The 22,411-nt window shown below is 39.1% G+C and overlaps 1 protein-coding gene and 1 long non-coding RNA gene across 3 annotated transcripts in view; one reads left to right on the top strand and one right to left on the bottom strand.

Annotated features, from left to right (window-relative positions):
• Window positions 1-1,481: 1,481 nt before the first annotated feature.
• PEX5L (peroxisomal biogenesis factor 5 like) overlaps window positions 1,482-22,411 on the bottom strand; it is a 100,123-nt gene continuing 79,193 nt past the window's right edge. For both annotated transcript variants that reach the window (XM_041467754.1, XM_041467753.1), the window contains 11 exons: window positions 21,241-21,367; window positions 20,634-20,730; window positions 20,129-20,203; window positions 14,575-14,670; window positions 8,178-8,294; window positions 7,129-7,272; window positions 6,266-6,336; window positions 5,295-5,492; window positions 3,957-4,122; window positions 3,411-3,568; window positions 1,482-2,791 (listed from right to left, as the gene is read on the bottom strand). In XM_041467754.1, the coding sequence (XP_041323688.1) occupies window positions 2,587-2,791; window positions 3,411-3,568; window positions 3,957-4,122; window positions 5,295-5,492; window positions 6,266-6,336; window positions 7,129-7,272; window positions 8,178-8,294; window positions 14,575-14,670; window positions 20,129-20,203; window positions 20,634-20,730; window positions 21,241-21,367 (1,454 nt within the window). In that variant the 3' untranslated portion in view covers window positions 1,482-2,586. The remainder of the gene's footprint in view (window positions 2,792-3,410; window positions 3,569-3,956; window positions 4,123-5,294; window positions 5,493-6,265; window positions 6,337-7,128; window positions 7,273-8,177; window positions 8,295-14,574; window positions 14,671-20,128; window positions 20,204-20,633; window positions 20,731-21,240; window positions 21,368-22,411) is intronic.
• On the top strand, window positions 2,704-14,357 carry LOC121353692. The gene is made up of 4 exons (XR_005955177.1): window positions 2,704-2,797; window positions 3,425-3,571; window positions 5,238-5,324; window positions 12,989-14,357. It is a non-coding gene; the product is annotated as an uncharacterized LOC121353692 (long non-coding RNA).

Genomic DNA, 22,411 nt, shown 5'->3' on the forward strand with positions numbered 1-22,411 from the left:
CACACACAGCTCCTGCCAGTCCCATGGGCGTGGAAATATGTCAGCAGATAAATGTAGTTTTGAGCAGTGCATCCCAGGATAAACCAAAAGCTACCTACTTAGTTTGTTCTTTTTGGAGAGGCTTGGACTTGCATAAGGTTTTCCTAATGATTCCTGTGTTACCCATGTTTAGTGAATTGCCATGAGAATCAAATACCCCTTGTCATTCTGACTCTGAGAAATACTTTTTTTTGGTAATTCCAAAGTTGTAAAAATAAAGTCCCTGAACAGCTAATTCCTCTGCACAAGCACTGGTTATCCTACACCCCAGCACAAAGGATATCCTAGAAGAACTTGTGTGATGGCAGGGCATCAAGCAAAACTTAAGCACATATGCCTTTGCTTTACATCCTCTTCTCAAAGCTGCCTCCCTTCTCTCTTATCACTTCCCAGATTCAATTGCACTGCACCTTCTGCTCTGCCTTATCAATAAAGAGCTGTCATCACACATCTCTGTCAAAGCAAAAGAGCAAACTGTTGTCAGCAGATATGCACACAGCAGCCCACTTAGCCAAAGTGACATTCCCAGGCAGACCCATCCTTAGAGAAAGCTGCAGGAATCAGTTATGAAACACCTGACAGATAAACAGGAATATATGTGTAAACAATGAATTGATAAAGCACTCTTAACATTTTTGGTAGCTGTTTTGACATCTCTGCTCAGTGGGAGAGAGTGAGGGGTAAGCTTTTTATTTTTCTAATTATTTTTATTTAACAACCTATAGATGGTGATTAGATGCAGTGATTACACTGTCTTACATGGAATTTTCCTTTAAGTGGCGGCTCAAAATAACAGACAGCTGCAAGAAACTTTAGGTTTGTACTGGTGAAACTGTCCAACCCCCACAGAGCATCTTTCTCTGTGATCTGTGCAGTTGGATTTCTTTTTTTATCCCTCTGAGCTCGATTTTTCTTCTAATGTTGTTCATAGGAAATGTGCTATTTGTCCCACTTTAACACATTCCAGTAGCTACTCTGGAAATTGAAATCCTGACCACAGATCAACACATCTAACAACACTTTTTATCTTTCGCTGTTCAGGAAAAATATTTAAAATATCAGCAACTGAAAATCACCTCCTAAAAATTTCTCTGCCTTCTTTGATTGACACATTCACCCTGAGCAAAATGTGTTTGATTGTAGCTGAATCAATCCATTCATCAGGGATTGACTGCCCCAGCCCTGCTCCCCATTCATGCAGCCAGGGAAAATGAAAACAGAGTGTTTATACACACATTTGTGAGCAGCTACACATACTGGTGTTATCTAAGGATTTTCTCTGCTATCTTGGAGGTTGTGGAGAGTTTTGCTGCTGTTTGCCATAACAGCAGGATCAAGACTTGGCCTCAATCCTACCAGCATTGTACTGACCAATTTCTTTAGGGAAAGTTTTCCCTTGAGCATGGTCTGCAGGCAGTAACTCCCACAAATATTTTTATTCGTTTGCAACAAAGATCTGTAGCTTGCTATGTTCTGAAATGACATCATTTGCATACAACATGTATGTGCATGCACATGCATGTATACGTGTAGTACCTGATGGATGCATATAATAATCTTTCTAGTTGTTAATGCAGTTTACACTGTATTTGCATTTTTAAACATAAAAATATTGAAAACCCTCCCATTACACTTCAGGAAATTATATTTGGTCCTCTCTGCCAACAAGGCCATCCTGTACATTCCATTGTTGGTGACTAAAATAAAAGCATAGCACTATTTTACAAAAAGAAAGGTTAAAGTGCATAAGTACACAGAAAGGTGCAGACCCTGCCATGAGCTTGTTCAGACTGTCCCAGATCAAGGACAGCTGGTTTGAACAGCAACAATTCCAGTGCAAATTGCCTCTTCTGCTGGCAACACTTGGCTTTCCCAAATGTACCTGGCCTCATCCCATAGCCCTGCAGGGACTGTGTTCCTCCTGACACTGCACATGGCTTCATGAGCCTGCAGAACTGGGCCCAAATTAATCCAGGTACCTTTGGAAGAAAAAAACTGATTGCCAGCTAATAAATACATTCAAAACAAAACACATCCCTTTTACATGCACCTATTTTCAGAGCTGTGTTAAAAATGGACCTTGGGAAGATTTTTCATCAAAGAAACCAAAGGATAGGGAATCCCCACTGTGGGGCAAAGTGGTGTCAGCATAGTGCAACGAGCTGCTAAGCAGGTTCCTTGGATGCACTGCTTGCCAGTCTAAGGTGCAATAACCATTATCTAGGTTTCTTCTTAAGATACTTTTTTTTTACAGCTGTATGGATATAGAGAGATATAGCTTGCATGGGATGGAGATTCTTCAGAAATTGTTATTTTGTCTAGTTCAGGGCTTTGTCCGATTAGCCACAGCTCATTTCAACCCTTTGAGTTTGAATTTATTTACACTATTTTTGTGCTTTTGAACTTTCCCTTTATGAATAATGCCTGGAGAAATTCCCCTACTGATCTACAGTCATGATCTTTTGGAAAATGTGGTCATTTGGGGATGAGTAATAAAAAAGTTCTCTGTTTCCTAATACAATTCAATAAATTTTTGAATCCTTTTTATTACGGCTCTAGATTAAAAGCTCTTAAGAGAATGTCTAGATCACCCACATTGGCAGCTTGAAATAGTTCTGGCTGGTCCATCATAGACAGAGCAATCCGAAGTGCTGCCCAAATGTTGCCTGACAGAGCAGGGTGGGGAACGTGCTGCTGATTCCTGCTTTTCCTTTGCAAACTGAGAGCAGTGAGGAAGTTGCTGACAGCCTCTCTGCAGGTAAAAAGAAAAAGGAAAAAGAAACAAGCATTGTAATTTGCTTAACAACTACAGGCAAACTTTCTAAAGTTCCATGCCAGGCTTAAATACACTATTTTACAATGTAAAATAATACAATGTGTTGTTCTTGATTTTCATCAGGCAGGAGGGCGTGGCTTGGGGTAACAAAACTCAGTCTATCCAAACATCTGGGGGTACTGTCTTCATTGCAGCAAAGCTCCTCTTCATCTTCCCTCTTTTTCCCTGACAGCTGGGACCCTGGAATATCACCTTCATTCCTGAAGGGTGTTTTTGATGGCATGAACTACTTGAGGCAGTTTAACTCAGGTTTCCCTTTAAAAGACAGGCTCTTACATTTTCTTTTACAGAGGCTCTTAAGAGCAGGACTATTTTAAGTGCAAGAACAATCCCACTGATTATAAGAGCACTTGCACTTAGAGCTACAAAACTGCTTTTTAGTCCTTTGTAAAAAGTTATGACAACATTTTACAACAGCTGAAATTATGCAGCTATATTCTGATTATTTTATTCTTAGATACCTCCAGCTTGAAAACGAATCTTCACCCAGCAGTTGTGATGCCTGACTTTTTGTTCACACATCTTTTATTCTCACCTGTATGCCCCTAGGTTGATGCAGCTTATGCCCAGGTTGTACCTGGACCTGATGAAGCCGGGCTGGATTTCCAGAGCTCGTGTGTAAGCCTCCACAGCCTCCTCACTGCGGTCCCCGTTGGCCAAGGTTGCCCCAAGGCGGTTCCACAACGTATAGTCCTGGTGAGAAAATGAGATTTTCTACTCTAGGTGTCAAAAACCAGACATAATGTCTCATTTTTTGCTTGCAAAGGAAAGAGGACTGCATAAAATAGTAATGTTGTATCTTAATTGACAAGGAATGTGAGGTTCTGACTCGTGATCAAAGGCGATTTTATGTATTTAATACCATTAATTAGCACACAGGTAGGAACTGGATATGCATAAATCTGCTTCTAAACAGAAGAATTACAATGTTAATTACGTCTTGTAATTAACATGTCTATTTTTGGGTCTTAAAATTTTAATGGCAGAAGTAGCATGTCATTAATAATAGCCTGATCCAGACAGGGAAAAGGAAATGGCCTGTAAAGCTAAATTTAAAAAAACGTAGAAGTTTAAAATGTACCTCTGGTCGAACAGTTAAAGCAGCACTAAATGCATCTATTGCTCTGTTAAATTCTCCATTCAGGTGAAAAAGAACCCCAAGTCCTGTCTGCAGGTCAGGGTCTATCATATCACCATTCTGGTGAGCAGCCTCCAGGTACAAATCCTTTACTTCTTCGAGTAATGAGCTAGACAAGGGAGAAAAATAACTTAAAGATCCATCATACAGTTATTTGCAAACATTTCAATGTTGACTGCATAGCTTGAAATTAAAATCTTTGTAGTGGATTTATCAGAAGTGTTATGTTCCATATTTGTGAATGAGCTTCTTCATCATGGCAAAGGTTTACTTCAGGGTGCTGTTGTAAACTCATGTCTGAAATAAAAATAGCTCATCTATGAAATGAGGTCAAAGTACAGCCATGAACCCAAGTGGAATGACATGAAGATTTATTAAAACTATTCAAATTAGATGAGTTTCTCAGACATAAAACAGTTCTTTACTGGCAAAAATAGCAGTATTTTTAAGAGGAATACCTAAGGGACCAGCCAAGACCCTTGAAGAAAGATGCCAAAACATAAGACTTCTGTGCCCACTGTAGCTTCTTAAAACCTTTGCACTGACAGCACCAGATGTCAGCAGGATGAAGCCAAAGTAGAATAACACACTTAGCAATTAAGCAGAACCTGCATATTTTATTTTTGCTCATACGAAATTATCTTGTCAACCCAGGACTTGTAAGTGATGAGCGTAAAACATAAGGCCTGTCTTCAAAATGACAAGCAGTGAGATAGCCTGAATGGTTTGGTTCTCTAAATCATGTTTATGCCTTTAATGACTTTATGATGCATCTCACAGTCCAGAGGTCCTCGTTTATTGTCCTCATGAAATCACGATGAAGGGCTGCCAAATCATGATTTTTTGTTATTTAAGATGGCCAAGATAAATCAAATGGCTGTGCTGTCTCTTGGTTAGAACCACAACAGCTTTCTAACAAGCAGGTGCCACCTCCCAATATTCTCAGAGAATTCATGTTGCACTGCAAAATGGCTCATTCCTGGATTCTGCTGGGCTGGGGTATGGGAAAACATCAGGAAGAGTGAACAGTAGGAAAAACACACACGTGTAGAGCTGGAGAAAGACTTCATATGGATGTGGAAGCAGCTGAAGGATGAGGGTGCAGGATGTGGGAATAGAAAGGCAGGAGACAGGGATAGAGGAAAGTGATGGGAGTTGAGGAGATACATCATTTTTTAGCAGTTTTTTTTTTCTTTTTTTTTTTTTTTTTTTTTCAACTTCCAGGGATGGCATAAAAGATAAAGCCTTCAGTCATTAAATGAGGATAACCACTGCATTTACCTTTCATCTGCTGTCTTAGACATCCTCCTGGTAAGTGCTGGGGACCCTTTTTTGCTTCTCACTATGTACTTGTATTTTGGATTTTGCTTTATCCAGTTTCTCAGGGCTTGATAGGCTTCTTGTTGATGGCCAGTGTTGGTGTAACTCACAGCCAGGGCCATCAGAGCTTTCAGGTTGTTTGGCTGCAGTTCCAAGCACCTAGGCAGAATATAAAGTATATATTGAGATATTTCTGCAGCCAAGCACAATGTTTGAATTGTTCCTAAGTAATCCATGTGAAGAAAATCACAATCATCACTGTTGTTCTTTTGAAAACTGGGGATGAGCAAGCTCCTAAATCAGGCAACCCCTTGGATTTCTATCCAGGTAAGCTAATAAAGGACATATAAACAAGTTTGAGTATCCTTAGGTGAAATAACTTTATGGTTATCAGTGCTGATGCAATTGAATATTGCTTCAAATGGAAACATAAAAACCCATTACAGAAAGATAATAATAATACTAATAATGCTGATATTTTGGAGCTCACATTTTATGTACAAGAATTCTATGATCACATCTCCATGGACCTAGAACTGTTGGCAGTTTAGCATTCAGCAGCTGAAGGGAGCTCACTCCAATTAAGAAAACCTCTTCATTAAAGGACAGACTACAGAAAATATGCCAAGTGGCTGGAATGTAAAAAAGGCACTTCATTTGCATCGTGCCTAACTCGTATTTATTAGGCAATATAACTTTTCTTTTGTGCCTGTACTTAAATTACTCCATGAAATATTTCACTTATTAATAAAACAGAAATATTAATCACTAGTCATCCCTCTGAAGTCACTGAAGTTTCTATATCTGTGTCAATGCTCTACTCTGCTAAATAAATACTTCTCATTCCAAGGTAGGAATGACATTAAATATCCCCAGGTCTCCATTTACCCAACACTCATCAGACCCCAGGTTTGGGACTGATCTCCCTCTACCTTTGGAGGGCCACGATGGCTGCCTGCTCATTTTCATTTTCTGCCTGTGTTATACCCAGGAACTGCCAGGCCTGCAAAATAATAATAATTTAGTTTGTTACATATATCCAACTGCAAACAGAGTTACAGCCAATAAGCACAGGGGTGAGGAAAAGCAGCAGATATGTCCAGCACTATGGGTATTCTGTCAGTGTATAATCACATGCTGATTTCTTAAATTTGAGTTACTGTACATTTTAAATTTTGCTACAATTTAATGGAAAACAGACAAGAATTATTTAGTTGCATATTATATATAGGGGGTTATTATATATTATATGTGTATATATATTAGGGGTTTCTGGGGAGCTTGGGATTCTCTGATTTTTTGAAGTGCACTGTTTAATTGAATGTAGGAGGATATTCAAAGAGCCCTAGATACAGCATAAATATTTTTAACATTTCACAAAAAACAGGCTTTAAATATAAACTAGTCGAAAACAGCAACATTGAAGAAATTTATATAACTTTCAAAATTTTTCAACAGTCTTGTCAAATCAAAAATATTCATCTTTCGATAGCAGTTTACAAGATAGTTTGAAAATATCAGGATGTGAAGGGAAGGTTTGAAATACTTCAAACAACAATATTTCAAAACCAGATTCTCATCCTATGAAGAACTCATTGTTATCTCTTTAAAGGCTAATTCATAACCTTTATATGCTAACTAAGTTCATAACTTTAAACACTAATTCATAACCCTTGGAATCCAATGTTTCATTCAGTCACGCCGGGCAGAGGTTTGATCCCAGAAACCATTCCCTCACTCCATGCTGCAGGGAGTTCCCTTTTCCTTTGCCAGGGGAAGGCACAGCAGCCAATACCTCAGCATCGTTGGGCTCTTGGAGAATTGCAGCCTCCAGGTACAAGATTGTAACAGGCAGGTCACCTTCCTTCATTTTTTTCAGCCCTTCCTCAAAAGCACCAGGCCAGTCTTTGAAGGGATTGTCAGTGTGGAAATAATAACCCTGGAGCAGAGAGATAATGGACCCGTGATGAATGACAAGTTGCAGAGAATGGCAAGTCTAAAAAATGCAGTGACTCACTGTTTTCCAAATGGGTGTAAACAACCTTTGCTCCCTGGAAATGGCACGAGCTCCCCCCGCGGAATTTCAATGACAGAAAGTGTAAAAAGTCACATCACCGGGCATTTATGTTTCTGCTCTTTATTTTTACTTTAGCTCTGAAATTGTACCTACTGGTACTTACGCTGGGCTCTCCGTCAAAGGGAATGTCGACAGCTCACAGTGCCTGAGTAAGAGCAGAGCTGAACCTCTGAGCCCAGGACACCCAAAGTGGTGGTAGAGAGCACACTAAGCAGCTGAATCCCTGCAGTGCTCAGTTAAAATCCTGAAATCCTCAATTAACCTTCCAGATACACAACAGTGCTGCAAGCACCTGAGTTTATTTAGTATTCCTTTAAGTTTTGCCTTTTTCTCTTGTTACTGCAGTGTAAAGGGTGTGTGGTAAGATCAGCTACATAAGAGAAATCAAATTAAATACGGAGTGGAAGGAATTAAGAATGGAGATGGAATAGCCATAATTTCTGTCCTCAACAGTGTTTGAATGTGCTGGCCCAGGTATTTTTATTTGGTGCTTTTCCTTAAGTGTTTGTCTTCAAAATTGCTCATAAATCCAGCAGTTGCTCTGTGATTCTTTCAGCTGAATTTGGGCTGTGTGCAAGCCTAAACCTATTCTCGCTGTGGCAAAGTCTTCCAAATCTGCCCCACCCACAGGCAATTAGAGAGGATGAGCTCTTTGGGGTACAAGCAGTTTCCATGCCCAAAGAGTTTCCTTGGGCTCCCTGGAAGAGCTGGGGCTCATCTCGAAGCTGCACAGGGGGGATGTACTGAAATAAAAAACCTGGTGTTACCTTCTCGATGGTTGAGATGGTGACTTGCCCTGGTGCTTCCTGGTTCTCTGAAATCCAGTTTCTGCGAGCCATTTCTTCCCATTCTGCTTGCATTTTATCCCAAAACTCTGTGTCAGACTAGAAGAAAAGGAGGAAAAGAGAAAATTAACAACAAAACATTAAAATAATGGTTTTTGTTTTAAAAAACAAATTAATTTCTTTCTACCAGTGGTCTGAGTGTCAATTTTGCTGAGCAGTATTAGTTCTATTAATAATCACATGGACTGAAATACTAGAGCTCCTGTTTGGAATTCCATATAATTAAATCTCATCTCTTATATTGGAATGCATTTTGTCAACAGAACACTCTTTATCTCAGAGGCAGTGTATGTCCTGTTTGAAGCAGGATTTTCAGCAGCTTACATTGCATCTTATTGATGCTAACAGCAAATTGTTACATAAAATTTGAAGGCAATCAATGCTGCAAGTCCCTGGACAAAGGAAAAAAAAAGAAAAAAAAATCAACTAAGTGCATATGCAAAAGAATAACAATAGATAAAACAGTATGAAAGAGAGCAAGCATTGCTTACTTTGGTATATTCAGCATAATTTTCAGCTGTGAGAAAGAGAAATGCCAAAGCTTAGACAGAGGGTGTTTGTGCAAGGGATGTAATACAAATTGGGCTTTTTGACATAGTGGAGAAATCTTAATACTGCATTGTATACTCTGCTGGTGAGAGGAATCTACAAGAGATTATAGAATCATACAGTAAGATTAATATTCAGCTCAAAGATGAGGGGAAAATGCACAAGGGAAGGAGAAATTATGAAAAACAGATGAGATTTAGGACGACGAATGAGATTAGCAACGACCAGAAGGAGGGAACAACTGTGGCTACTAGGAAATGATGCCAAGAAACAGAAATAGAATTATAGAAGGGGAGAAGCCAAATTAAGGTGCTACTTTTTCAACCTCCACACACTAGTCATGGGACTCTGAGAAGGAGATCCATAGCAGAGTATTTGCAGAGCACTACAAGACTTTCCAAAATTCTCCAGTTCCTACAAGGACATGGCCAGTGTTTCAGTGAGCTGACAGCACTGGGGGCACAGTTTCTCAGCTTATTTATATCAAAGACAACAGCACAAATAAATCTATTGAGATTTAGAGAGAACCATTTGAGAGCAAGGTGCTAATCAAAATTAATTGAAGGTTCCATGAACTGGTCCAGATAGTTTTGTGTGAGTCTTTGTTACAAGGCTGACAGCTTTGGTGCAGCTCCACAGCCAGGCATGATCAGAAAAACAGAGCCTAGACTGTGATTGCATGGCTTGCTGCAACCCTGCTTAGGTGCTGGGGAAAAGGAAAGCATACTGTCCTTCATTCTGGAAGAAATTCAGGATTGTCTGAATCATGCAATTTTTGGATCTGTGAAGGTATCTGCTATGTTCCTCTGTGCAAAAGGAAATAAAGTGGGAATCATTCACTCTTGGAGAGGAGATTTCACTGCAGGTAACAGCAGTGAACTGCCCCTGACCACTCTGTTACACCACTTCAGAATTTGCTCTCATTCCAGACTTGAAGAAAATACTTTCATATAAAGAGTTGTGAGATTGTACTGAAGTGTCCGTTTAGGGGTTGAAAAGGCTGGATATTGAATCATATCACTGCCTCTTTAACTCTTGCCATGACCAGAGGCAACTGAATCCCAAAAAAGATCCTGTTCAACAGATGCCTCCATCAACTGCTTCTCATTCAGCACAAATCTGCCCAGCGCTGAAATAAAAATTATGTCATCATGTTTTAACTAGCAGTAATTTTGAGATTCAGCATGAGGTAAAAATGTGGAAATTTCTCTTTCCTTCAGATTAAAATTAATAAAACTACAAAAAACTGATTAGTAATGACCCTATTTAGCCAGATTAATTTATAGAAATAATCATATATATGTATGATATTTATATTAGAATTTTTGCTTGCATTTTTCCCTTATGAATCAATGGTGTGGAAACATCATATTTCTGCAGATAGTAAGCATGTGGATTTAGGTCTTAAATTCAAATTCTGCCGTTTAAAGACATATTTATAATTCTCACAGTTCACTGTGTTTGCAGTAAAAATCCAGTGTATTACTGTGCACTCAAGTAGCCACCCTCAATTTCCACTTACAGAGTCAAAGGAGGGGAGGAAATGCAATGAGGAGGAGACCAGCTTTGCTATAATCCCCCTCAGCTCATCCTGCCCTCCTTGGACACAGGACCCAGAGTGATTTTGCAGTGGTGAGGGAAGGTTTGGGCAGGCTGCAGAGTTCTGAGGATGCTCAGCACGAGGGGATTCTGGCACTGCCACGGCAAAGCTGCCCCGGGCACCTGGACCAGGCTCCGACCCAAGGGGGTACCAGTGTCAACAGCAGAGCAGTTCAGTGTCCTTGAGGAAGAGAACTGTAAATATTACACACATTTAAATATTGGAAATATTGCAGTCTCTGCTGGAGGCCTAAGTCTATTTCAGCTGCCATCAGTAGTGGTTTTTTCATTTATTTCAGTGGCAGGAGGGTTAAATTAATATTGAGCCTGCCTGAAAACCTGGCTTTGGATCAAGGCTCCTAGGTCTAATTTTAGCTCTATTTGCTACACCACCAGTGCCAATTAACCTCATTTCAATGGTTTTGCCACCTTAAGGCTGGTGAAATACTTTGGATAAACCAAGAGTTTTCAGCCCAGTTGAACACATTTAACACATTCTCAGATCATCTGCAGCAGTTTAGAGGAATGACAACCAGGAAAAATGTTCATACCATCTGACTTCTTCCAAGCAGAAAATTCTGCATTTTGTCAAAGAGGCTATTTTTACTCTTAGTATTTAAAAATATGCTGAAGCAGTTAAACAAATGGGAGGCAAAATATTCCCAGGCATTTTATTTCCTATGATCCAAAGAAAGAGGGCAGGGGAAGTACTTATAAATTTACCTATTGTCATAACTTCTAGAATTTTGCCTGTCCTGTATTGCCAAAAATTAATTTGAAACATTCCTCATTGACCAATGCATAAGCAAGGTTCTGTTCTTTGAGTTACTGCATGACCACACTCTTTGATGTGAAAAACACAGTAAATTAAACTAGTGTGCTTAACTAGGTAAGATTTCCTTAGCTGATACCTTCTTGAAACAAAATCTGAACATTTTACTGAAGTTTAGAGATAAAAAATGTTTATCAAGGCAAAGATTCCCACTGTGTTTTGAAAGAGAATCAAATAAAATGCATCTGAATGACTCAAGCTCCTGGTTCCTAATTTAACATATGGTTTGGCCAGTTTTATGCCCATCCAAAGAAATATTTAAATAGTGAGACAGGGATATTGTAAGTACAGAAAGGATCCAACCAGTACTCATGGGAACCACAATGGTGATGGTCCTGGAATACATTTTCCTAGGCTAGAACAAATTAATCCCATCTTTTTCCTCCTATTGTCACATAATTTAGCTGTAATGTGCTCTGATGCTTCAAAGCAGTACATTATACAGCAGATGGTTCATGTGACATTGTGTTGTAAATAAAATGGTGCTGGGAAGGACAGCTCAAAATTTCTTATGCATAAGCTCACAAAACAGTGTGGCATCTGCAGTTTAATCAGAGAAATGTGGAAGAAGAAAATAGCAAAACAGCTTTTTCCCATCTATGAGACTTTTCAGTTGGAAATTTTTGCACCTTCTTGCTTTTATTTTTATTTGTTTTAACTCATCACCAGTAGGATGGTGGTTGATAAAACAATTGTTTTAATGGAATACAAGTACAGGATGGATCTGAATCCCCATCCTGGCATTTTAAAAAAAAATTCAAAAGTACAAATTTTTGGTGAAACAGAGCTAATTATCAGAAGGATTGTGTTAAAACATAGTTCTTATGGCACTTGAAAAATAATGAGACAAAAAAATCATGAGGCAAAGATCAAATCTAATTTCCAAAGTAATAGAAAAGGTAGCAAGGTCTGCAAGCACCCAAACACTGCCAGGGAATCTGGACCCTCTCTAGTAAAAAAGCTATTTTACTCACCTCTTTATTCTTAAAAGATTTCCCAATGGCATAGACATCTTTAAACCTTCTTAAGAAAGAATTACCTCACAAATCTTCATTAATCTCAAAGTTTGACATCTTAAAACCATTCCCAAAGCGCTGAGGTGAATACTGGGTGGAGGATAAAGTTTGGTGTCTTCATTTACTGAATTGTTAATTAATTCATTTTGAACTAGGCCACCAAGAACCTGAGATTTACTTCCTTTTCTTGATCAGTTTTCTGGCTAATCTTTCCACTTGGATCTGTCCCAAAGAAAGAATATTACAGAAACATCCAAAGCCTAAAAGATGAATTTTTGACCTGTATCTATTCTCTGCTTAAGAAAGCACTAATCTTTCTGAGATGGGCTCCAATTTATTTCAATCACTCAAGCTTTCTTACTACCCCATTTTAGCTAGGATGAAAATTCAGCTCTTTTCATATGCAAATGGAATAACTGCACTGTAAGGTATTGAAGAATCCTTTCCTTTACATTTTAACTACCTAGCCCAAGGTTCTATTTTAGGCAGAAAGAATAACTTAAGGCTGCCAGCTACAGTTGGGGAAACATTTAATTTGATTCTTTTTAATAGCCATTTTTGAGAGTATTTTAAAATATTTTAACAACCTGTCTCTGTTGCCTCAGAATGACCTTTTAATCTGTAGGGTTTTAGGTTTTTTTTAACAATATATTCTCCTCCTTACTTTACTCTGCACAGTAATTCAATAATGTCTTGTAATCTGTTGTTGGACTCAACTCATTTTTCTTTCTGCTGAGTGTCTGGAACTCCCCATCACACAAGTTTCTGGCAACTGCAGGAGAACTGGCATCATTTGCTTAACCACCAGCACTGAGATGTTCAAGAGGAGATTCCCTGTGCTGCCTTCCCAGGTCACAGCACAGCACATCCCACCCTGAGGATCAGCAAGTGGGAGCATCTAAAGCATTTCCAGCAGTGGCAATCTGAAAGCAAGTTCCCTCCTTTCCTGCCAGGAGCAAATGTGTGTGACACCAGAAACGTCTCCTGTGCCTCAGCAGCAGTTGTTGATGAAGAATTTCTTTGACCTGGAAATAAAAAATGCCTTCCATGCTTGGTTTATGAAAGAGCTAATTTACTGATTTTGTCCATTTTAGCCTTGTATGCTGAGACCAGATTTTCTTGTGTGTGCAACAAAATCCCAAGGAACCATGGTAGAAACCCTTCATTTTACCACAGCATATCATGAAAAAACCCCTACAAATCAGATTAATTACTTCAACAATAAATTCTCTTTCTAGCTAGAAGCCAGTATCAGACTTAGGCATAGTTCTGTTTCTCATCAGCCACTATTAATCTAGAATTGTTCAGCTGTCAGCATTGGAATTAGAATGGTCTATAGCTTGAGTTAGAAGAATATTAAAATACATGACTAAAATTTAAATCTAAACTGAAACATCCCTAAAGTTTTCTAGATGGTTTGGAGACTAATGAGCCTGCAGTGCTGAAAATGCTAAAAATAACCTGTTTTGAGGAACTAGCTTCACAGCTTCATCCTCTGCACCCTAAGAACTCATTTCAGTGGCTGTTACATAATTTAGCCTGAAATTCTGTCCTTGCTGGAATGGAGCTGTCTTGGCTCTTTGTGGGATTTTGAAGGGTTGCCCATAGAACCCCTGAGAAGATAATGAAGATAATGATGCTCCAGACCAATGCTTATATCCAATTTTTTGTGGAGTTCTGCTAAAAAATCTGTGTTGTACTTTGTGTCTAGACAGGATCAGTTTGGACTAGTGGTATAGGACAACACTCAAGAGATGTTTTAGATGTTGGAAATGCAGAAATCAGTGAAAAAAACCCCAGAAGTGCAATAGGGGAACTATCCAAATTCTTCCGTCTTTTCAAACCAAATAGATTTACCAGGATACAAGAATACTCCTGTGTTAAACATTCTGCCACTGGTTGTAAAAATGTGAAAATGGTGCATGGTTGGTGCTTGTGCACAGCTCTGCTTTACAGCAGGTGATTGTGCTGTTGCTCTCCTTTCACACGAGAGACTTGGTTTGTGTCTGGGTGTAAAGAACTGATGGCACACAATTCCCTCTTTAACTTGTGGTTTGGAAATTGCTACATTTATGGGGCATTTACCCATTTGCTTTAGCAATAAAAATCCAGCTTGAAATCTTGATTCTCTCTAATGTTTTTTTATAGCTAAGCGTTTTGGATTTCATTTTTTTTAAAGAGACAAGCTGCTATTTTAAATTAATAGCTCCATGAATTGCATCTTTTCTCTGTTTTAAATAATCCAATTCCAGCTTGTGCTGCAAGATAAAAAAGAAATCTGTAGAACATCAGCTGAAAATGAAAACTGTAAATGAAATAATACCTCAACAGCTGCCTTTGCTCTTTCAAATTCCTCCTCCAAGGAGTGATTTCTGGAGAGAAGAGGTGTTCCCCAACGCTGCTCCTTACTTGACCGTGCCTAAAAAGTAAAAGAATAAATCAGAAAGGGATGATAGATCCTCTGTCACACTTCTGAGTTATTTCCTTAATTGCCTAGAGCCTCAAATGGCCTTTTTCTTGGGGAAAACTACTTCTTTCCCTGCATGAATTCCTCTGAATTCTCTTACACTGTAGCAGAGACCACTTCTCACGGGAAGCAGAGTAATTTATCTTTTCCAGATTTTTCATTTCACTCAAGATGTGTGAAAGATAAAGAGACATACAAGAAAGGGCAATGCAAGGGTTGGACTACAAAAGGAGAGAGCTGACTATATTGTATAAGACTTTTACCTTCCTTGTTCCTTCTGCATTGTGACTGTGGCAATGCTTTCCACTGGCTATGAGCCAGGAAGAAAACATTTTTTTCCACTGCACATTTTGTGGTTTTCTTTCAGGTTTTCTTTTGGGATCACATTGGAGAGCCAGGTTTTCCCTGGATACCACTGGAAGGGCAAATCCTTTTTACAATCAGCATCTCTCTTCTGTACCATACTATTGGTCAATCCCACTGGAAGCACATAAGAACTTTTTCCGTGTTCTTTTTCTAAAAACAATGTTTTGTTTATTTTTTGCTTTTTTTTTTTTTTTCTTACAAAAAGCACTGTACAAAACCAAACAATATTTAAGGATGGCAGAAAGAGCACAAAGTGGCCTAATCTTGCTAAACAAGGCTCTGACTGCTAATCCCTTCCCTAGTGTTTGTCAAGAGGTTAAACTCATTAGCCAATTGTGTGCCTGTGCTTCCAATTGCATTAATTTCCCTGATTATATTTCTGATGACTGTACTTGTAATATTACATTTCTGTGAACCACACTGCTAAAAGACTAATTTTGATCACATCAGACTCATTGGGCAAATGTTGGATTGGGCACTGCTGGGATGGAACATCTGACACTCTTACACGTCACGTGTGGTGTATGGTCAAACACATTTCTCTGTGGTTGTACACACATGGATCTTTTCCTACAAAGATGACATTTATTTGTAAAATGAGCCCCAGGTTTTCTGTTTTGTCCCTGAGGCTTTGGTCTCTCAGTTTAAGAGTGATGAGTGAAATGCACACGGAGTGGATGAAACACATGAGGTAAGGAAACAAGGACACAGCACAGTTTCTGTGAGAAGCTCGTGGTGGTGGTGGGCACTGTGAGTGCTCTCCTGTGCTGGCCTCTGCACTCTGCTCTGGCTCAGAGTGTGAGGGAATGTCCACACTGAGGATCTATTGTTTCTGCCTTCACATCTTCTACCTCCAGTCCACGTTGGGAAAATGCTAATTTTCCTTTGGTGAGGCCAGGAAGAGATTTCAGGTTGTTATTGAAAACAAACCAAAAGCCAGTCCTGTACATAAACCAGTTCTTTTACTGATTAATAGAATTTGGGGCAGAAGAGATAACTGGTTCAGATCATTCATTTGTCTGTGTATCACATGATGGCATTTGTCTCTCAATACCCATAGAACCAAAATTATGTTCTTCAGAGAACAAACTGAGGTTGTCTGGAATAAATTTCTTTGAGGAAGCTGCTTGGGTTTAATTTAAAGTTATCAAGAGACTTTAGTGTCATTACTTTGTTTGCAATTTGTTTAACTACCCTCCTTGTTTCTCTTATTAATTTCAATTTCAGTTTCCCTATATTCTTTTTTTTCATACTTTTTAATACACCTTATTTTCTCTGTAGAAAGATATTGACGATTCTAATCAGTTTTTAGTGATATAAAGACAATTATGTAAAAACATCAAAATATTAAGTATTCTCAATATGAAACATTCAGATTTTAACCTTTTTGTATCACTTTTACTCTCCCTGTTAATTTTCTATAGCCATACAGACAACCAAGTGAACCCTTTATTCCAGCACCTGTCTTGCTACTTCTCTATGCAGAAATCAGGTCTCCCACTAATGATGTTTGCTTCTACACACTCCTCTTCCCCCAGTACTGCACAGGGAACACTCCTGTTGTTTCAAACTGCCTTCCAGCACAGTGTTGTAAGCAGAGCCTGTGTTCTTGCTCTGAAATGTGTGATTTTCCAAGGGACTGCATTGCAATATGTATTTATACAGTTGCCTGGATCACCAGCTCCTTTTTACATATCCCTTATTTTATTTTCTTTTTTTTTTTTTTTTTTTTTATTCCACTGTTGCATCATATGGAAATTCTCTGAGGAATTTGCTTGCATGCTTATTTTCAGATCAATAAAACTGAAGAACATTGTTTGTCTTTGGAATCCCAGAACAATCCCTATGTGATTACAATCCCTAGTAAATAACTACTGCTCCTGAGACCTCAGGTTGGCCAGTTTTAATCTCTTTAACAACTGCTTCATTCACATTGTGTTGTGCCAATTTTACAATCAGAATATGACATATTAATTCAAAACTCTTGTAGAATATCACACATCAACATTTATCAACTCGACCTGTAATCCGATCAAAGAATTAAATTTGTTTTTCTTGACACAGGACTCTATTGATAGGCTCTAATTATGTTCCTGGCCTTTTCATTATTTATGACTTGGCTCCTGCAAACAGTTTGATTACTTCTGCTTTTTACCCATTTGTTTCCAGTGACTGCCATTCTCTGGGTCAAGGACAATGCTGTGAATGAGGGTGTTCAGACTGAGCTGTACTGCAGAAGGGCAGAGCGAGCTCCTAGGGGCAGAGGACCAGGAGCACAGAGGTCCCCTCCCCTCTGCCACATGATGTGGGGACACTCTGCCCCCACATCATCCCCACAGAAACGGGCTTTCCCCTCCATTAAATGAACATTAACAAAGCCACAGAGGCTGCGTTTGCACACAGACAATGCAGAGCTGCACTGTGGGTTGTGACACCCAGAAACGCAGAGCCCCTTGAACAGCCCAAACTCGCTGCTTTTGCTGGTCCAGGGAGAGGGGGTGGGAGTGAAGGGGCATCCCTGGAGAGCTCCACAGCTCCAGCAGGGATGGGGTGGGGCTCTGCAGCTGCCCAAGGGAGCCCCCCAGGTGGGCCAGGCTGTGTCCAGGGCTGGATGCTGCACGCTGAGGTTTGACAATCTCACCTCCCTACAATGCAGCTGATCATGGCTTCTGTGCCAAGGGACAAACCCTCCCATTCCAACTTGTATTCCCCTTAGGTGCTGTTGGACTTTAACTGCTGGTGAGGGGCTTAAATTACAGTCCTAACTTTAGATCAAGTCTTCAAATAATGAGCTAAATCTGTAACTCTTCATTGCCTTAAAGTGGCACATCCAAGGGAAGGGCCTTAGTCTTTCTGTAGCTATATGGGGGAAGTGGGGAATTAATTTAATGTTCTAAATACTCTTGCCTCAAACTGAAGATTTTTAAGTTGTACAAGATTTGCACTACACCTTTGTCTAAGAGCACTAACATATTAGGTACAGATTTTTAGCATGTCAGGGCTTTTGTATACTCTGCGAGCAATGAAATATTTAGAATGCCCAGGAAAATATTTAAAAAGTTAAAACATGAGCAGACTTTATGCATAGAAAATGGAACATATTCTCTTTCTCTGCAGTTTATAATTTTAAGACTAAAAATAACCCTTCAACCCCCTCCCCCCCCAAACACTGTAGGATATCTCAGTACCAATAAAAACATAACAAGGGGCTTTTCAGAATGGCAGATAAAAGAAACAACAAGGATTCTTTGGGCCCATGCAGTTTAAAAGTTAATAATATATAAAATATGATGTGAGTAAATGCTGAGAAGCCACATCCAGTGACAGCCACCAGTGACCACTGCCCATTACAGCCTTCAAACACATTTCTGGCTTGTAGTTCAAAGCTTGTCTTTTGGATTTTGTATTGGCACAAGTGAATAAATAAAGGATAAATAAAGGATTTTGTTAAGACTATTGCATAATTTTAATGAAAATATGACCTAGCTCCTTATCATTTCACTTTGAGGAGCTAAATCTAACATGTCAAAGATGAGTGATGAGGTGATTGGGAAACTGCTTATGGAAAACTGCAGCAAGTTTGACAAGATGAAATCTTTAGGGTATGGCAGAATGTGTTGCAATTGCAAAGGTTACCCTTAAATGAGATAGACAAGACCTACAGAGGACAAAGTATGGAAAACATATGCTTTGATCAAAGCCCTAACGTGATTTCTTCTGCAAGCAGATTAAGAACTCGGTCAAGACAGATGAGCCTGAGTGCGGGGAGCTGACAACTCTGACAGTCCAAGTACGAGCAGGATGAAGCAGGCAGTGAACAAAACCACATTTCCCAGTAACCTACCTAGAATAAGAACACATTCTCACTTCAGGTCATTTCTCTGCATTATTATTTTAACATTTTGTTGCTCAAATGGACGACAGGTTTGAAACGAGCAGGTTATGACAAACCAAAACAAAACATGAAATGTACCAAGACAACAGATAAGAAATTTAGTCTCTGCTTTTTTTTTTTTCAAGTTGGCTTATTCAACTACATGTTTTTTTATTTTGAAGTAACAGTCATTTTACAAAATGTTATGTAGCCTCAACTGACTGAACCTAAACTGAGTGACAAATGTGGATTTTTGCTTCTGCAGTTATTCCAGTGGAAGATAAAAAGGAAATAGACCATATAGACCAAGTAGAGATACACTGCATTTGTAATTGCTTTTACAAAAAGCCACAGCATTTAAATCCTGGGACTGTCTACCTGACTTACACAGGTCCTGGTTCAGCACAAATGTCCTGGAATTTAGATCTGCTGGGCTGAGGAGCAGCTTCCTAAAAGAGGGTCAGAGGTGCTTCAATATGAGCTCAAAGCACCTGAGAACACACCAGCCATTTCAAGTGGATGGCACTGTGTAATTGGTATTTTCCATTACTAAGATGTACAAATCTAATGTAGAGAAAGAAAAGATATCATGCATTACAACCAGTGTGAGGCTTTCCAGAGGGAAAAACACCCCAATTTGTAAGGTAGAGATGGCAGGGAAGTAAAGAACTTGTTTTTGCCTAAGAAAAACACAAAAATGGATCTGATAACTCGGTTCTGTTTCTACTTTCTGGGAAATAAAAAAAAAAAAAAAGAAAAAAGGTGTATAATCTCAGGATACACATTTGGCAAGTAGAGTCTAATTTTTTCATTTTTCCGTTTTCAAAGGAGGCAATTATTTTTCATTAATTTCCAGATTTTCTATCTGACAGAAGGTTTTTGAAGTCCAGGCCTAAAAATAGCTGTGATGGGTGAGAAAATGATTTTCTACTAAAAGCTAATCCACCAGAAAACTCTCTCTTCCCCCTTCCAATGGCTGAAGTCTTTCAGTTCAAAAGTAAGAAACAGCAAAGAAGGCGTGTGCACAACCTGATCTATCAGAATGTGTTATAAATGTGTTTGTATATATTTGTACTGTGTGTGCATACAGACATGCAACCCTCAGTAATCATTTCCAACAAGACCTGTCCAAGACACAATACAACAGTGGAATTGGGCAAATCTACAAACCTTTAGCCCAGTGCCCTCCGTATTAGAGTTCCTTTTCCAGCAGGAAAAAGTCCTGTGACCACACTGCTCCCCCACCTGTGGAGATAAACTGCTAATGAGCATTGCTGTAATGATGGCTTCCTGTTTTCCTCAGCAATTTCCCACTTTTGGGGGTTCCTGCCTGACCAAGAGACCTGAAGGATGGAATTGAACACGGGGAGGGAACCGCCACAAGTCTGAATTTCAGAGCTGGAGGGAGGGGAGAAAAGATGGTGCTGTAAATTCTAGTTTGAAGTTTTTCCCTCTGTACAGGAAGGCCACAATTCACTGCAGCATCAAACTCTGAATGTTTCAGGTGCTGACATATTCAATTTCATAACCTATTCATTTCAGAGTTGTGTGAAGATATTTTCCCTGATGATCCTGGAAATATCCCTTGAACAGTTCTCCCAGGATGTCAGTGGTTAGCCAGTGGGAAGTTCCTCCTTGCCTTTTTATGGTTAATAAATCTGCCAAACCCTCTTACCTGTATTGCAGGTGCAAGCTCTAATTCTGATGCTGAATCAGAGTCCAAGGCACTCTTGACATTAGTCAGCTCAGACTGTGATCTGTTTTCTGTGGACCTGGAAATAATGCATTTACACACTCAGCACAGGACATGCTGCCCTGTGTCTTTCAGTTCACAAGCACACAATGATTAATCAGGTTATTTCCTTCAACTGAACCGTTTAACTTGCACTAACACTTGATCAAAATTGCCTGGACCTTTCTTTGTGTTCTCACTCTTCTATTTCATAGGGAAACTGAGGCTAGACAAAGACACAAGTCTGTGCCTCAGTCAGTGTCTAAAAATCAACCACCACAATAAAGGATTTCCCTGCATGTCTCTGTAGAATTCTCACCACCATTTATTAAGTAATTTCACCTGCTACTTTCCACAACATTAAAAATTGCTGCCAAAATGGCATTTTACAGGTGCACTTGCTTATGATACATCGTCCAAAATATGTGCTTGAACACATTTAATGTCACCATAACAGGTTTAAAATTATGATTCGTTATCAAGCAAGCATCTCTGTGAATTAAGAAGGCAGGGCTGGAAATATTGTTTTAAGGAAAGCAAAAAGTTGTACCATAAAATCTCTTTTGATGGAGCTCTGGATGATGATGATGTTCTCTCTGCAGAAGGGTGGACCTTGCTACTCCTGTCTCCATGAAAACTGACATCATCCCATTTCTCTATCTGTGTTTGAATATCAACTGAAAAATAAAGAACAGAAAATAGGAATCTTTTAAAGAAACTACTGCTGACAATTTTATCTCCTCTGTAAAATGTGTGTTATAGAGAAAATAATGCCACCAAAGCCTATATTTTTATAAAGATCCAACATAAAGAAATATTGTGCACCTTTCTAGTTGATGTGGTGTGAAAATTGGAAATCCACAACATTTTTCTATGTCTGTTAGCATTCATGGTCAGAATGTCAGTGTAATTCTTGACTTCAAATCAGTAATTTGTATGTAATTTAGACAAATTGTAAAAATGAAGCTTCTTTTAGAGACTAACATGTGAAAATGACTATGTAGGCAACTGATATTATTCAGTCATGTCAGATTCACTTTGCAAAGATCAGATGTTCAGCTTCTGTTTGAAGATAAAGGTCTCTAAAAGAATTTCTGTGATGATGAATGGAAAATTTGCTGCCTTGGTATAAATTACATTTACCTTGCAAATTTCTCAGTTGCACTGCAAGTAATTTAGTTTGGATGGAACTAAATCAAATTCACCTTTTCCAAAGCTTGTCAATAGATCAGGCTTGGCAGGAAATTGAGTTGTTTTGGGGATATTTTTTTTCAGTCTGTATAAATATATCTCTCTTGTCAAGAATGGATGTTTTTTTTCCCTCCTATGCATAGATAAAGCAGTATTGACAAATATAAACGTGCATTTCTGACACCTGCAGTTCTGGAAAGGACATCAGTATGGGCTGCCTGTCATTTGTGTCCTTTTCTCATCACACCCCTACAGATTTTTCTACCATTTTACACACCCTGACAAAATTCCTTTTTCCAAAGAAATTTAGAAACTTTATTAGCACACTTAGGGTCAACTTAATAGTCATAATGGCAGAGGCAAAATGTAAAACATGTTCACAGTGTTTAAGGTTTGAAGTGCTTCAGGTGGTTTATAATGGGGAGCAAAGGCTACCCTGCTGAAATGGGGTGCAGCAAAAATTCTGGTGCTGCTCATTATTTTGTGATGGTAGCCAGGAGAAACTTGTGCTAAGCAGGGCAAGGGAGCAC

The sequence above is a fragment of the Pyrgilauda ruficollis genome, unplaced genomic scaffold, assembly GCF_017590135.1.
Source record: "Pyrgilauda ruficollis isolate IOZ18807 unplaced genomic scaffold, ASM1759013v1 scaffold21, whole genome shotgun sequence".
NCBI classification, from domain to species: Eukaryota; Metazoa; Chordata; class Aves; order Passeriformes; family Passeridae; genus Pyrgilauda; species Pyrgilauda ruficollis.